Source organism: Ictalurus punctatus, chromosome 18 (assembly GCF_001660625.3).
Source record: "Ictalurus punctatus breed USDA103 chromosome 18, Coco_2.0, whole genome shotgun sequence".
NCBI lineage: Eukaryota > Metazoa > Chordata > Actinopteri > Siluriformes > Ictaluridae > Ictalurus > Ictalurus punctatus.
The window spans coordinates 14,536,951-14,555,045 of NC_030433.2; the positions used below are offsets into that span (position 1 = coordinate 14,536,951).

The 18,095-nt window shown below is 37.3% G+C and overlaps 1 protein-coding gene and 1 long non-coding RNA gene across 2 annotated transcripts; one reads left to right on the forward strand and one right to left on the reverse strand.

Annotated features, from left to right (window-relative positions):
• Positions 1–842: 842 nt before the first annotated feature.
• adra1ba (adrenoceptor alpha 1Ba) lies at positions 843–14,127 on the reverse strand. Its single transcript, XM_017491859.3, has 2 exons — positions 12,808–14,127; positions 843–3,231 (listed from the first exon to the last, which is right to left on the reverse strand). The coding sequence occupies exons 1-2, from the start codon at positions 13,769–13,771 to the stop codon at positions 2,687–2,689; spliced, it is 1,509 nt and encodes a 502-aa protein (XP_017347348.1). The 5' UTR covers positions 13,772–14,127; the 3' UTR covers positions 843–2,686.
• On the forward strand, positions 13,658–17,818 carry LOC108278462 (uncharacterized). Its single transcript, XR_001815338.3, has 4 exons — positions 13,658–13,799; positions 15,706–15,794; positions 15,964–16,039; positions 16,118–17,818. It is a non-coding gene; the product is annotated as an uncharacterized LOC108278462 (long non-coding RNA).
• Positions 17,819–18,095: the final 277 nt, after the last annotated feature.

Below are 18,095 nucleotides of genomic sequence, written 5' to 3' on the forward strand. Positions count from 1 at the left end.
GGTTAGTCAGTCTTTTAAAACATCATGTATATAACAATAAAAAATAGAAAATTATGTCTACAGACATATCTACATGCACAGAGTGTATGTAACTAGACATTATTTTCTCTGGAGCAGAAAGTTAGCTTAAATTCAAGGGTAATTGCATCTGGGTAGGAATTATAGCCCTTTTTGCACATAGTCCTGAAAGTGCTGAAATTCGTGTATATCAGATAATAGGTTGCTCATTTGTTTCTTTTCCTGCTGTGTAATTACATCATTGGCTTGTGCACATGAGTTAGTAAAAGGTCCACACAGCGACTTAGTGGTTAGCACATTTGCCATGCACCTCTGGGGTTGGGGATTTGATTCCTGCCTCCGCCCTGTGTGTGCAGAGTTTGGACGTTCTCCCCGTGCTTCAGGGGTTTCCTCCTGGTAATCTGGTTTCCTCCCCCAGTCCAAAGACATGAATTGTTTGCTAATTGGCATCTATAAATTGTCCATAGTGTGGGAATGTGTGTGTGATTGTGCCTTGTGTTGGACTGGCACCCTGTCCAGGGTGTCCCCCACCTTGTACCCTGAGTCCCTGGGATAGGCTCCAGGCTCCTCGCAACCCTGCAGTACAGAAAATGGATGGGTGGATGGATGGATGTGACATTTGCACATATTGTCAATCAACAAAAGAAATGACATAGCAACATTAATCCAACATAGCATCACTTAAAGGCAAAAATGCACTCGTAAGATTATAATCTCATCATGACTCTTTAATTCAGACTTAAGTGAGAAATGAAGGGGTTATGACTTAATGCACTACAGCTAAAATGTAAAAAAAAAAAAAAAAAAAAAAAAAAAAAAAAAGATTCTTACAAAAAACCCCAAATAATATACTGTATATATTAAATCAAATAAACACTCCAGCATGGTAAACCCTGTTACATAGCACATAATGTTCCCAAATTCATAGCCACATTTACACACCAAGCACAGGTAAAAAACAAGATACCAGGAAATTCAGTGAAACAATGAATCTATTTAATCAACTGCTACAATAACAGTGACAAACACAGCTTATTATAAATAGGGTAAATATATACAATGGATAGCACAGAAGTGAAAGGCAACATAATATTTGCAACGTACCTGTCAAAAAGGGAACAATAGCAGGCCTAAAACAAAACCGTGTGAGACACCATACTGCATTTATTATGAAGAATCTCTAATAATATTGGTAAAATGTTGTCAGATTAGAATTAAACCATGCAAGAATTCATCTGTCTAAACCGAGCATGTTTTTCAGCCTGTCCATAAAAATATTTTACAGCATTCACGGCATTTGGAAAATGCCCTTATCCAGAGAAACTTACATTTATCTCATTTATACATCTGAGCAGCTGAGGGATAAGGGCCTTGCTCAAAGGCACAACAGTGGCAGCTTGGCATTGCTAGGGTTCGAACTCACAACCTTCCGATCGGTAGGCCAACAAAATATCATGGTCAATACCATGATACGAGTAAGTTTTTTGTGTGTGTGGACTAGACAATACCAAGAACGATAGTGAAATGAGCAACATACTCATATTAATCAGTCAAGGGTGTCACTGAACATGTTATGTGTCTCTGCTAATGTTTTATCTGATTTAATAGTGATCACATGTGCATGATCATGCACTAGGCTCATTCTTTTTAACGTTAGTTGTTTTTAAATGCAGTGTATTAGCTAGCTTTATAAGTTACCTTAGTTTGAGTAGGGTTGCAATAGAGAAGATCTAGTTTTGTTTAATTTGTGTTCTGTACAGCTGTAAGTAAAATACGTTTCCTTGTCTTCATTGCATCCGAATCCTTCATTGTCAAGGACCAAATCGTGAATGATCATCAAGAACAACATTCTGGATAAGGCTGTTATTTTCACTCACCTAGTGTGGTATGTAGACATTTTCTCCCGCCTAGCCAGCATTGATTTCTACAGTGTGTTGCTAGCGATGAACTCCTCATTTTTTTAGTTTTTTGTTTAAGATGTTTTATCAGGTTACTTATTATAGAAAGATGCTATAGTATCTTCCTCTTGATTACTTTCACAGAGCACCGTCTGCAGTCTGCTTTGCTTTGATTGCCAACATTATTGATGAAATAATATACCCAATACCAATACCCAATACCTTTATCAGTGTCGATGCATCCCTTGTAAATGCTGTCAAATGCTGCATTCCAACAGTACCCAAAATTAAAGAATATCCACTATCTGAGGCAAGCAGCAAGTCATTGACCACATTAGCATGTGCTAAATTCTGTACTGCTATGCTTCTTGAAACCAGACTGAATTACAACATGCTTATCTTTAATATGTACAGCACTTTTGAACAAAAAATATTCCATACAAATAGAGATTATTATTATTATTATTATTATTATTATTATTATTATTATTATTATTATTATTATATGGAAAGGGGCTTGAGTTTTAATTTTAAAAATGTTTAATAATAATTTCACAGCACAAATAGACAAAGTGTATGTGGTAAAACCCATGATAAGTAAAATGCACAAATATTCACTCTTAATTCTACCAATAGCCACTGATGTGAGCAACTTCATAATGACATGCAGAATATAAAATTACAACAAGAATGTCAAATGTACACAATATAAACAAAAAGAAGGAACAAAAATGGAGCACTAGTGTGAAAACTAGATGTCATGTACCCAATTACAGTTTAATTTCAGGCGTGAGTCTGGAATTTGTCTCTGGTTCTTCTTCTTCTTTAGCATTCTGCCCATTGGCATGCTGGGGCTTTTTCAATGGAGCCCCATCAGGAATAAGAAGAGTCATCCTGCTGGATTTGTCTAAATTCTCACACACTGGTCCAGGGCTAGCAATGAACTTCCTAGGGAATGAAGTGCTAGACAAAGAGGTGGAGGAGGAACTCCAGCCTGGTAAGAGGCCCGATGCTGTATGAGAGCCAGTAACTCTGCTGAAGAGCCGAGGGCTGGAAGAAGCGTGACTGCCATTCATGCAAACTGAACTGTTGTCCATGTAGATCTGGTTGGCGGGACCCATGTGGGATCGGTAGTTGTAGGGTCTCCAGCCCTTCCTCTGCTGACACTGACAGCGCAGGATGCGAATAAATCCCTGTTTAAACTCACGGCTGGTGCATGGGTAGATGATGGGGTTCAGGCAGCTGTTGAAGTAGCCGAGCCAGAAGATCACCTTGAAAAATGTCTCTGGAGGACGCAGGTTGGTATTGAAGGCACCTAAAAATACAAGTTAATTCAGTAAAGTAAACCACAGCCCTTTAAAACCTTGATCATTTTTCTCTTGCACCAATAGATGGCATGGTTCAGCTAAAGGACAAAACTGAACAAATGATCACATATCACACACATTTTGCAGCGTAGAGCACTGTTTCACCACTGCCAGCCAAGAAAATCATTATAACCATTTTAACATGTCTTGTTCTAAACTCTCCATTAATCAACAATAACTGATTATGAAGTTAGACAAGAAGGCAACAAACTCTTACACACTGACACTCCTTTTCAGATGTGACAATTGATTAGTAAGTCACAGGTGGAATTTTCCTGCAGTAAGGTGGGGTTTGTAGAGTTGGAGTTGCAGTGCATTCAGCACATACAATCACCAGCCACTTTATTAGGAACAACTGTATACATACTCATTCATGCAATTATTTAATAAGCCAATCATCATGGTTGTTGTTGCCCTATAGGCTAATTTAAATATTTCAGAAACTGTTGATCTCCTGGGACTCTGTGGTTGGAAATGTCTTGTTGATGTGAGAGGACAGAATAACATGGTCAAACTCGTTCGAGCTGGCAGGAAGCCTACAGTAACTCAAATAACCACTCTTTACAACCATGAACAGAAAAGGATCTCTGCCACATCAAACCTTTGGACAACTGGACAGTTGAAGAATGGAAAGTTTTGTTCAGTTTCAGTGAGCCTGTGCCTGCAATAGCCTGTGTGTTTTTCTACTCCCTACTGTTATAAAGAGTGGTTATTTAAGTTACCATGGTCTTCCTATCAGCTCGAACCAGTCTGGCCATTGTAGCATTCTTCCTAGTGAAGTGGCCAATGAGTATGTATATCATTTTTTGGTCATTTTTATGACTTAAACTTTGTTTTGTGTAACAGATTTCCCTTCATTTTAACATGTCTCATTCTATTATTACAGTTTTAAAATGAATAGAAATATCAACACACTCTTTTAAAAGCTATATGTATGAACACCAGCAGATTTTCCAGAAACTGAGAACACTTTCATATTTCTGGTCTACATACCTCTTTTTCGGATATTGAGATTTAAAAAGGTCATGAAAATCCGTTGGGCATTTCCAAACATCTCCCTATTGCCTCTCAACTCCATTCACTATCTAACTTGTCCCACAGGAATTCTTTTTGAGCTGTTGTGCTTCCTGTATCCTTTTATGGCCTTCATTCTAGCTGTGTTGTTTTAGTAAGATAATATAATAAATAAATAAAGAACTGACGGACTAAAAGGAGCCTTTCCACTTGACAGATTCACCTGCCATATGTGTTAATTTGTGATAAAACACATTTCTGTCACATTTCTCTGTCGTACAACAATGCTATCCTACATGACAAGAAAGCACTTTTCAGTGCTCAGACAGATTAGTGAGCTCAGGGGGGTTTCTTCCCTAATCTGTAAAGCTGAATTATAAGTAGGTTCCTTAGAACACATCAATTAAGCACACATCTGGGGCAGCAAATACTCCCATTAACCCAAGGGCAGTATTCAATTAAATCAAGCATCCTTATCCTTCTCTAACTTATGCTTAATACTCTGCTACAGGGACAGAGACACTATTAACAAAGTAATTCAATTCCACCCAGAGTACTATGGAAGGTCACCAAACAGCATAGGTCTTTTCATATTTGGGGCATATATTATCAGTAATTGTAAATATACATGCATTTTCAATTTTTTTTTTCTTTTTTTTTCTTTTTTTTATATTTATTTATTTATTTTAAAAAGTTTTATAAAGTATGTTAGAACTTTGTTAGAAGACGTGATAATGAAGTTAATATTCAAGCTTGATGGAGTGGTGGTCTGCCAAGAATACAGAAAATTTATATTTTGAACAAAATTGAGACATCATTACTAAAATTAATATTCATATAATCAGTGATCAGCTATCAAAATGCCACTGCTGCACCTGTGCTGTCACATCTTCATCAAAACTGAGAAGACTGCTTACAAACTACACTAATAGTATATACTAAACATACTATTTCCTCAACAATGTTAGCATGAACAGAGATCAGAGCTTCTTTTCCAATGTGACAATTGATTAGTAAGTCATCGGTAGCAGCATGCTTCAAAACAAGGAGCAGTAGCAGCAATTTTACTGCAGTAAGGTGGGGTTTGTGGAGTTGGAGGCATAGTGCATTCAACATACACATTCACAGGCTACTTTTAGGTACATTTGTACACAAGAACAGGCATGGAATTATTCAATCAGCCAATCACGTGGCTACAACACAATGCATAAAATCATGCAGACACGTCATAAAATTATGTCATGAGCTTCAGTTAATGTTCACATTAAACATCAGAATGGGGAAAAATGTGATCTCAATTGTCTTTGACCATGGCATGGTTGTTGGTGGCACATGGGCTGGTTTAAGTTTTTTAGAAACTGTGGATTTCTGGGGATTCTGCGGTAGGAAATGTCAGAGGTCAGAGGAACAAGGCCAAATTGGTTCAAGCTGACGGGAACGCTACATTAACTCAAATAACCATTCTTTACAACCGTGGTGAGGAAAAAAGGATCTCAGAATGAACAACACGTCGAACCTTTAGACAAGTTGAAGAATGACCAATGAAATGATCAATGAAAAAGACCAGGCAATCGTCAACTGTTCACTGTCAGTGAGTCAGTGCCTGCTGTAGCCTCAGGTTTTTGTTCTTGGCTGACAGGAATGGAACCTGGTGTGGTCTTCTGCTGTTGTTGCACATCTGCCTCATGGTTTGGCATGTTATGTGTTCTGTGTGTACTTTTCTGCTCACCACAGTTATCAAGAATGGTTATTTGAATTATCATAGCCTTCCTGTCAGCTCAAACCAGTGTGGCCATTGTACCATTATTCCTAATCAAGTGGTTAGTGAGTTGTTAAAAATTATTATTTCAAATTTAGCAGTAATGCTGTTTTTCCATAAGCAGATGTGGTTATAAATGGAGATTTAAGGGGTGGAATGGGAATTAAATCTTTAAATGTGATTTTCTCCATATTCACTTTGGGATGTAACAAGATTATAAAATGCTAGACTTTACTTCTTTATTTCCACTGTATATGGAATATGTGAAAAATAGAAACATAGTTCAATCAGGAAAACCTGTAGTTTATATATAGTAGAAAATGTAAAAATTTGACTGTTATTATCAAGTAACTGCATTTTCCTATGTGTTCCCCCATAAGTATTACTACATGTGTTTAAGGATAATTTTTCATGCTGCTCATTCACTGCACAAGGCAGGGTACTATGGAGGACACATTTGGTAAATAGTGTTTATCAGAAATCCTACAGTAGCCACCAGGATAACAATAACTTATGCACAGGACCTTAAACAGGCTTGAAGTACAGTGTTTTATTGCCCCCTTGTGTAATCTCTCTACAATAAGTAACCATGTTCAGACTTCTAAATGATATTAGCATGGCATATGAAGACAAAGGGCACACAGAGGGAAGATTCCCATAGGTCACATGGAAAATTTTTCTTCCAAAATCGTCCCTGCAGGACAAACACAGATGACCCATAGTGCGAAGTGGCCAGCTATAGGAGAGCAGAGAATTTCAATCATAAAAATAAAAGCAGATGCTTCATGCCTGACCTGTTTGGGTGTATATGTGGTGGGAACGCTACCTCATCTTTATTCCCACCTCGGCACTCTCCTAGCAGCTCACAAAGAGGAAAAGCCTGGGAATTAGAGAGCCCTTCGAAAGACATTGGCATTTCCTCTACATTCCTTTATGAGACCTCAACAAGATTCAAGGCTTGACCAATTGATTGTACTTGACCAAGGCAGCAACAAACCAATTAATCCTGGGCAGATTAAACAATGTAGACAGATGGAAAAATGAGGGATATATATATATATATATATATATATATATATATATATATATATATATATATATATATATATATATATATATAGTTGTCCTATATAAAGTCAGCCTTGATGAGTACTAATAAGTACTACTATACGTAGGATAAAGCAGGGGTATTCAACTAAAATGTGAGCAGGTCCAGTTTCATTAGTGATTAGTTCATGCCTATAAAAAAAACTGTGGTCATGCTTTGTTTCATAGTGGCACTTTGCAAACTCTAAACAAATATACTACCAGTCAAAAGTTTAGACACACTCATACTTTATGTTTATCATTATTTTTCCACATTTTAGAATAATAATAATAAAGTCTTCAAAACTGTGGAAGAACACAAATGGAACTACGGGAATTGTGTTGTGTTAAAAAAAAAAACCTAAATAAATCAAAATAATTTAGTATTTTAGCATCTTCAAAGTGGACACCCTTTTTGCCTAGAATGTCCAGAAATGTATTCTTGGCATTTTCTCAACCAATTTCTCGAGGAATCATCCTGAGATGCTTTTTAACCAGTATTAAAGGAGTTCCCACCCACGCTGGACACTTATTGTCTGCTTTTCGGAATACACATTCCTCCAAGTCACACATTTAAAATATTATATATTTGTAAATAAAATGTTAGTTTTCTAATGAAAGAAATTAATATGTTGGCACAATTATATTTTTGTCTACAACACCGATTTCAAACATTTACTCATACTCCTTCAGATCAAAAGATTTTTAAGATCATGAGAACCATTTCAGTCAAGTGTCTCCAAACTTTTAACTGGTAGTGTACATCTGGTTTAAAACTTTACCACAGAAAATAAACATATACATCTTAAACCATTCTGTTCTCTTCATCATTGTTCAAGTCATGTTACAAATTCACTAATCAGACCAGAGAGGGTAAATACAATGAAAATCCCCAAATTTTCCCCAATTCTGACTTAATGTCTCTAGCCCTATAGCTAGACTCTGGTCTGATGAGCTTCCATAAGCTCAATAATTTATGCCGTCTGGCAAAAGGTACCAAAGCATGTATAACTGTGTAACAGTTTCTTCCCTCAAGCCATCAGACTCCTCAATACTCAGAGACTGAACTGACAATACACACAAACACACTCGTTCTCAACTGCACACCATCCCACTCCCCTTACAGTTTTTGCACACTTCTATATTGACTGCCTGCATTTTTGCTGCTACTGTATTTATAAAAATATCACATTTAATTTCTTGTCACTACTACACTCTCCACCTGGCTGCTACCGTAATAACTGCTATGTCCATATATGATATAAGCTTATATGTTGAATACTATGTCATAGTATGTTATGTTTGCATTCACAGCATTTTTATTATAATGGTAATCTTTTGCACTACATGTTAAATCTGACACATCCACACTAGAACTGTGTACTGATTGGCGCTACACTGTCTCCTACTGTGCTCGTCGTCCTGCTTTAGTAGTTGCTGTACTGTCTTGTGCTGTTTGCACATGTTTGCATGTGCACTTTATGTAGAAATGTGTAAGTCTTATTTAGTTTTGTGTAGTCTCTTGTAGTACAGGGGCCTCATTTCTGGTGGGAGGGGGAACCCCCAGTAATTAGAACAAGCAATTCTAGCTAACAAGACTCCATATATTTTGCAGTTAGCTAGCTAATTCATTGCAATTTAGCCATAACGATCAATATGTTAGCAAAAAACTGCCCTGTGATGTTAGCAAAATTTTATTGTAATAGTTTCCATTATTATCAACAACAAGGTTGTTGACACTAAATGATGTGCATAAGTTTTAGTCGGTTACAGTGTGCATTCATTTGGACTGTTATTATGCCCTGTGTAATTTGTTTTAATGAAGCAATCATTTGATCATAAATGCTTGTGGACGATATATAGATTGATTAGACAGATAGATGGATGGACAAATGGGTAGATAGACAGAAAGATAGATAAGCACAGGATAATTATGTAATGACACTGTAGATATAACAAAGCTGTTTTTTCCCAATTTATTTATTTTTTAAAATTTAATAAAAAATATCAGGAAGCATACCCATTTGCATTTCAACCCCAGTAATGTTCAAACCAAATCTACACCCATGCCTGTGTTGTTTTATGTACTACCATGGTCCTGGAGGAACGATGCTTCATTTCACTACATACTGTCCTAGCTATATATGGTTGAAATAACAATAAAGCTACTTGACTTGACTTGACTTATAAATGTGTTTGATTGGATAAGCTGTAATAGAGGATCTGCTACTGAAGCTCATGTTTAGAAAACTGGAGTTGCTGAACTTTGGCCAGTTTTAACGTCCATACATTAAATGGCTTTGCTACAGTATTTCTTCTGTTTGGTCCACTACTTGAACACTTAAAAAGTTAAAATAAATGCTGAAGTCACATTCTTTTGAAAAAAAGGGTTCCTCAAATGTATTAATTCGAAAGATAAACATTCTTAAATTCTCTGTGAAAGGAAACTCCTCTGTTGTAGAATTCTACATAAAGATACAAACTAAAGAACCCTTAAAGGTGACTGATGGAATATTTTTGTTAACAGTGTACTATTGCCAATAAAAATTGCAACACTGAACACATTCTATTTTTTGAAGGTTTGCGTTTTCTACTGCACACCATTATTTCACCTCAGCAAACCTCACAAAGGGGACAAGATGAGGATTTTTATAATGATAAATTTTAATTAATAATTTTTTATCCTTTAATATTGAATTTTTCTGGTAAATACCTTTGAGTCAACAGAGAAGTAAGGGTAGTAAGGGTGAAGGGTGTAATACTTATACATATTAGTAATGATCTGATCCATAAAATGATTAATCTGCACAAACACAACCAAAAAACATTATCATCTTTGACCTATGTATACAGGGATCCTATAAAGAAGGTGAGAGTGGGGATGATTCTGAGGGCCCTGTGTAGACACCGGACACTGAAGAAATGTAGGGAAAGAATTGTCCGGTGTGGTGAAAACTGCAAAATATATACTGGCACCCCGTGCATTTATATATTATTGTATAATTTCCACCCTTTCTAAATTTTTATAAATCATTTATATTTTTCTTTCTGTGAGTAACCCATTAATTGTGCTAACAGCGATCATAATACTGCATATTTTGAAAAGGATTATATCAAGATGAACCAAGAAAAAACAACCTCCACACATAATGGCCTTTCTGGATCATAATATTGCTTCAGATCACTAGTTTCTGTCACCATTCTGGCCAAGACTAATAACATTACTCAGTGTGTTTTTACTGGCTGTTGAACTACATTCTCGATGAATGAAGTAGAAATACCTGGAAATCCAGTCATTATTTCTTTGCCTATTCCAATTTTTATCACCTTCATGTCTACCACTATCAACTACTTATATAATATATATTATTATATAGTCACAAAAATAAATATAATGAATAGTCTGTGCTGTATAAATGGATTTTGTGTGTATCTTGTTAAATTATTACACTTGCTTCACTGTACAAAACATGGAAAGTAACTCTTTATCATGATATACTGTATCATGTACAGGCTCTGGGAGCCTGGTAACTGAGCCTGGTAAAAAAAACTGGTAACTGTAATCCGTTACAGTTACGCCAAATAAAACAAAGTAATCACATTACAGGTGCATTTTGTAACAAATGGGAATGCTATCAGGATTAACAAAATTTTCATTTAAACCCAAAGAAATGAATCGTTTGACATAACACAATATACACAGCTGTTGATATAGCTTCTGTTCTCTCGTGCCAGTCGTGACTCACATGAGCAACCTCCTGGTGCATGCACAAACAAATTTAGCGCAAAGTTAATTTGGTAGAAATGAACGCATATTGTTCTCTGAAATGCTTTTGTTAGGGTGACCATGCGGCCTCTTTTTCCCGGACATGTCCTCTAAAAAAAAGCGTCTATATTTGAGAAAATGTCTGGGATTCGGCTTTAGTTTAATTATGATATGCTTATGGTCTAATACTGCAATGTGTGCACATATTTGCATTGCTTTAACCCCTCTCTGTAATTCCCGCCTTGTCATGCACTAATTGGTCGATTATAAAAGGCTTACAACTATTGGCCAAATTCCTGCCTCTCAACCATTAGCCTACATTAGCTGTCCTGAGTCGAAACAATGCCCATGGCCATATAGGATCATTTTCAATTTCATGTTATCGCATTGCTTCGTATTACAGGCCCATTCAATTGTGTAAATGATGGCAGAAGGTACACTCGTGGGCATCTGATATTTTATCTTATTCCATGGACAATCAAAAGAATGTAGGAAAAAATGTAAAACGAGGACCGAGTGAAACCAATTTTATTTATATATGTTTATGTGATGCTAATAGTGACTCTTTTTCAGTGTATTAAAGTCTGCATTCATAGTACATTGTTTTGAATGCTATTCAAAAAGCTATCCAAAAAAAGGTGTCTTCTTTTTGGAATAAAAAATAGCTTTTGTGTTGTACTGTTACCCACATCAGGGACAGTTATGTTTTATTTATTTATATATTTAATTTATTAAAACACATCCAAACATGTTTTAAGCTCTAAAATAAGCAATATATAATACAACTATTTTAGATCAACTATTTTGCTTTTCTCTTGACTTTATTTACATATGTGACCTTGAAGTAATCCAAAAGTAATCGGATTACATTACTTTCATATTCAATACTTGGATTACAGTACTGATGACATTTTTCATGAAGTAATTTGTAACCCTAACGGACTACATTTTTAAAGTAACCCTCCCATCCCTGATCATGTAGTAGAAACCAGATGCCATCAGCTGCAGTAGTCTTGGAGTCCATTGCAGGTTGCTGATTTGCTGTTTGTTGTAACACACCTACACACTCAGAAATATACTGTACTTTTCCTAGTTGTCACTGTGGTACCATCAAGGGGACATATTTTCTACCTTTTGTATGTAACAAGTATTTTACCTGGAAACATGAATGTAGTGTACCTGTAAAGATACCTTTTGTACATAACTGGACCTTAAGGAGAACTGCTGTACCTTTAAATCTTTATTTTAAAAGCTAGCTAAAAGTACAGCACATATAGCTTTGAAAGCATATAAGACATTAAAAGGTACTAAAGGGTACAAAAAATGTACCCTTAATGGCACCACCCCAGCAACAAGAAAAGTACAGCTTGGTACATTTATTTCTGATATTGTACCAAAGCTGGTTATTAAATGGTAAATTTGATGTATTTAAACTAGGAAATCACCGAACTGTGCTGAACTTGGGGCCTGGATTCCTGCTATAAGGATTAATTTTTATAGCACGTTTACTGAATTAGGAAACGCCAAAAGCTTAAACCACTCGTTCCAGATTCTGGTCCTAAAGTACCTCATATCTTGCATATTTTACTATTTTATAGTCCACTGAAACCCAGAAATGGCTGTTAATGAGCTGTTTATTTGAATCTGGTGTGTTGTGAGCACTAAATTGTGCAGGGTATTTGGTACTCCAGGGGACCTGTGGCTTATTTTATACATCACGTTTGAAATCAACATGCAGTTCCTCTTTAAAAATGTCAGCAAGATAGCAAGCTCAGTAGGTTTAGTCAAGAGCAAGGAAAAGTGCAAAGACATAAAACAAACAAACAAACAAACATAAAATAATAGAAGAGTAAAGGAAAGGCTGTTTTGGAGTTTGGAGCTGGATTATGAAGCACCTACCGATGGGCAGTACGAGGAAAAACGGTAACCAGCACAGGATGAACATGCCTACTACAACGCCAAGAGTTTTGGCAGCTTTCTTTTCTCTAGAAAACTTCAGTAATTTCACAGTGAGCGAGCTCCTCATTTGGCCCTTGCCCGTGCTGCTGCTGCAGTCGTCCTGGATGTGAGAGCCTTTGTAATGCACTCGCAGTGTGAGCTCACTGGAGTCATTGCGCTCCTTCATCACTCCAGCTTCGAGATTCTTAGTGGTCCTTTTGGCGACGATGTAAACGCGGCAGTACATGGCCAAAATCACAGCTAGGGGAATGTAAAAAGAGCCAAGAGACGAAAAAAGCGCATAAAACGGCTCCTCTGTTATTGGACAAACGGTTTCATCCTCAGAAGGTGGCTCTTTCCAGCCAAGCAAGGGTCCGATGGATATAATCAGAGCAAGTACCCAAACTCCCAGCATGGCCAGGAGCGCTCTTTTCTCTGTCACAATACTCGGGTACTGCAAAGGGTAACGTACTCCGATGTATCTGTCGATGGATATTACGCATAAGCTCATGATGGACGCTGTGCAACACAGGACATCTACGGCAGCCCAAATGTCACAGAAAATCCTCCCGAAGACCCAGTAGTTCAGAATCTCTAGCGTGGCGGACACCGGGAGCACAGTGGTACCAAGCAACAGATCCGCAATGGCCAGGTTGATTATGAAGTAGTTAGTTGGAATGCGCAGGTGCCTGTTGCACACCACGGAGAGGATCACCAGGATGTTGCCTACGATTGCGAACACTATAAAAGCGCCCAGAACCATGCCCACAGGCAGCGCCCGACCGAGGCTGAAGTGTGCGCTGCCAGGTCCGGGGGCTGTGCTCGAGTTGGAGCTGTTGGGCGACGCATGGGAGCGGAGCTCGCTGTGCAGTCCCAGTGACGCGTTATTCCACACGTTTGCGGCATCACCGAGATCAGACTCCATTCTGGCAAGCCCGTATCTCCATACCAAAGTGAGCTCGTTTGTCACCTTTCAGTGAGTCAGTGAGTCAGTGAGTGTGTGTGTGTGTGTGTGTGTGTGTGTGTCATTCGTTGCGCAGACTTCAACTGCCTTGCTTTATAATTCTTCTTATGCAAATTCGTTATCTTTCTATATAATGCGTACAAAGCGCAATGTCAAACTTCTCCATTTTCCCCAAACAGCACAGATGTTCCGTTCATGATATCCCCCCGATGTTGTCCAAGTTGCTTGCTGTTTTTGTTTGCATTGCAGTTGGTGCTCTTTTCCCCCAATAGCTGCTCATGTCCTCCGCAGTGCTCTCGCTCCTGTTCATCCATGCGCTCCCAGTCCCAACTCCGCCCCCTCCCTCCCTCCCCCCCAGACTAATCCTTACCGGACACGTCAAGACTCGGACTCACGACTGTATATTCATAACTCGCACAAATCAACTCGTAGGACTCGTAAGCAAAGGGAACCATTTCATAACGTTCTTGGAACTATCTGGTTTGATGATCAAAGTGAGCACTTTTCCCAAAACATTCTGAGAACACCACATTGTCATATGGTTATATGCCAATGGAGTAACAACATTCACCAAAGGTTGTCTTTAGGTTGTTTTTTTTTTTGTAGCTACAAACTAACCTTAGAGGAATGTTCCCGTAACATGGTTGCATAAGAGAAAATTTGCATATATTTGTCTATATTTCTGTAAATACAAACTTGGGAAGTTCATAAATTTCACCACTTTAAGGTTTTATTTACTTTTTTTGCATACAAAATATTCAGAGTACAGACTACCTCTACACACTAATTACAGTAGAATAACAGGTTTGCATAGGGATGGTTCATAGAGTGTTCCCCCAATGTTAGGGAAACGTTTTCCAAGCCATCTTGAGTTAGAGCAAGGTTCTCTAAAGGTTCAAATTAATGAAAGGCTACCAGAATGTTGGGGCAATGTTCTCTGAACAAATGTGAGGTTCTAGAGAGGTTCAAATTATATTAAAGGTAATGGGAGTGTTAGGGGAACATTATTTGGACAGCATTGTGCAATGGAAGTTAGATATTTTATTACAAAGAATTATGCCCCTGGAGATATATATATATTAAGTGGTTAGTGGTTAGCACTTTGCCTCGCACGGAATTTGCATGTTCTTCCCATGCTTGAGGTATGGAGGACCAAATAAATGACTTGATAGAAACAAATATAAATCATTTTTAATTAAATTTAATCCTAAATTTATTTTTGTATTTCTTTTTTCCTTCATTTATTATTTTCTGTATTTATTTTTAAATTTAGTTTTATTCTTTATTTTTATTTATTTATTTATTTATACATTTATTTATTTCAACATTTGTTATTTATTTTTGAATTTATTCTTACATTTCTGTGTCTTGTAGGATAATTAGGTGAGTTGGTCTCACTTACTATTGGTTCATCATAGATTGAAGTTTGTGCTCGATTACTCTTCACTTGTTTTGGAGTGACGTCAGGTCGTACCTCTCGCGTAAACTATGGTGGACGCTTCACAAATATCAAGAGAGTTGCGCAACTTGAACCAGGGATCAAATGACTGTGATTTAGAGTAGCGGTGTTTACTGATGTTTTAGGAGAGCTATATGTCCATATGAATGTTGAAGTACAGCCTGAATTGTTAGGCTGTCTGCAAAATATTTCCCTGCATATTCAAAATCTGTGCAAGTGAGAGGGACGTCCATCTTATTTTTTTTTCCGAGAAGTACTATTGGGACTTATCTCTCACTGGTTCAGACTGCTGGAAACATTGCAAAGTTGTTTGGTGTATGTGAAAGAACTATCCAGCTTCTAGTAGCCTTAAAGCCTTTTTAACTTTCAAATGTATTAGTGTTCATTTCTGTCTGTGTTGTGTGGTTAATAATGAGCTTGTGGTTTATTCTCTTAGACCTGACGTTTATACATGAGCTCTCACCCAATGACGCACTGGAGCTACACAGGGACCGCCTTCCTCATTTCCATATTGAACATGAAAAGGTAAAAATAAATAAATAAATGTATAAATAAATACATTAATAAATAAATATGAAAACAAATGAAGCAATAAATAAATAAATATAAAACATAAATGAGGCGAACGTGCTAAACACTAAGTCACCATGCGCCCTATAAATGTATATATATTTATTTTTTTATATTTCTGCAGGTTTGGTCCTCCATATTAAGGGGTTTCCTGTGGGTACTCAGGTTTCCTCCCACAGTCCAAAGACAGTTGTACACTGGTTAGTGTTTCCAAATTTTCCATACTGTGTGAAAGTGTGTGTGCCCTGCAATGTATTGACAACCTGTATTGTGTTCAGAGTTTCCTGGGACAGACTCCAGACTCCCCTGCAACCCTGTGTGGAGTAAGCAGTACAGAAAAGGATATATATATATTTCCATAAAGAAAACTACCCTGAAAAACAAAACAAGAACTAAAAAATGATCTGTTCTGAAAATGTTTCTGGAACTGAAAACATGATGCTTTTAGTAACAAAAATCTGTTGTACATGTCGTTAGTCTTACATATTTTGCATGGCAGCACCCTCCCAGAAAAAAGAGCACTAAACATGACCATTCCTTTTCATTGGGCTGGTACCCTGTAACTTTAATATATTTCACCTATAAATATGTGCTTTTTAAAAAAGGCCCGTAATCTCCTTTTAGCGCAACTCTATGAACATACACTACATGTACTTTTCAAGGTAAAGTATACTAACAATACAAAAAGTGCACCTTTGAGTGTACCACCCCATTGACAAAGAATGGTTCATTGCAGTACCCTTTATTTATGAGTGCAGCAGTAGTTTCAGCAGGTTTTTTTCCCCAGCTTGGACACCAATGTAGTATTGCCCTGGGGGGAGGGGTTTTTTAAATGTCACAAGCCAGTCTACTTGTGTGTCATAGTACATTTAATTGTAACCCAATACAGAGGCAAACACGTGAAATGCGTCTGTCAGCACCACTATTCTTAGAGCCTTTCCTCAGTTTATCTTATGGACACGCGAACAATACCACAGATACCTGGGTTACTATGGACTTCATGCATGTCATGCACAAAATCAGATTTGGAGAATATGCAGAACAATAAAAGCACTGGGAAACTGGTAATTGGGTTTTTATGATGTTACAATCATATTGGATCTCATACATTTATGCTCATTCCAATTAAATGGTTTCTTTGTCTGTCTGGTCACATGCAAGCACAAGATTGTACAGTATACTGCATGAACTCAGAAAATTGTATGCTGTTTCAGAAACATGCTCAGGGGCCAGGTTAAAAGGAGTGCAAATCAAATCATCTGTAATTTTTTTAAGATAACACAATCTTGCAATAAGCACCAGGCAAAAATCCCCCCAAAAAACAAAACTAAAAAAACAACTCATTGAAATGATTCTAAGTATTTGTAACTGTGAAGCCTGGAAACATCATCGCACTTCAGTCAGCGTTAATCTGCTCACAATGTTGCAACAAAATGTTAATAACTAGCAACATACCTATAATTGTGATGCAGTAATGTAACAGATGAGTGCTTTAATGTAATATATTTTGAGAGTGTGATGTAAATTTGAAAGTTCCATTGTGCTAAATTTAGACCAGACTGTTCTGTTTATTAATAGATTTTAACTAAGTCTCTAGAACCATAACTCATGCTGCGGAGAGCAATGTGAGACATCAGGGCATGTGATCAGAGAGGGGAAAGTTATAGCTGTTGGGGCTGCACCGGACGGCTGGCAGCTTAAGAGCCAGGAATGGTGCATTTTGACATAACAGATGGTTGATGATCTCAGGAGGAAGATGATTTAGTGCTGTTTTGGATTACATTTCACACGCGCACTGCATGTGAACGTACACATACACATGCCTGGACCATGTGTTCAGTTACATGTATGTATAAACATACACCTGAACACCTACACACACAGTATTCAGAATACCCTTGAAAAGAGTCCAGTATAATATCCAACCAACACCTTAAGTAAGTTGAAGTGTTTAGATTTTATAGCCCTTGCAGTCATGGATGATGAATAGCAGACGATGTGATGTGGAGGCGGAAGGGTGCTAAGCTGTGAGCTGTAGCGTGCTAAGCCATGCAGTCTGCTTGCAGCGCTGCACCCTGCATTTTTCATAGAGCAGGACAGATAAACGAGGAGCAATTGATTTTGGAGAAGTGAAATGTTGTTTTCTGCATGTTTGCTGGCATAGACAAATGTTATTCAATTATTTGACAGAACATATATATGTATATATATATATATATATATATATATATATATATATATATATATATATATATA

Excerpts from the sequence above, each read along its gene's own strand:
- adra1ba (XM_017491859.3), bottom strand. The coding sequence starts at position 13,771 with ATGGAGTCTGATCTCGGTGATGCCGCAAACGTGTGGAATAACGCGTCA. Across the intron at positions 3,232-12,807 it reads TTTCCTCGTACTGCCCATCG|GTGCCTTCAATACCAACCTG; the intron begins GTAGGTGCTTCA and ends TTGTATTTTTAG.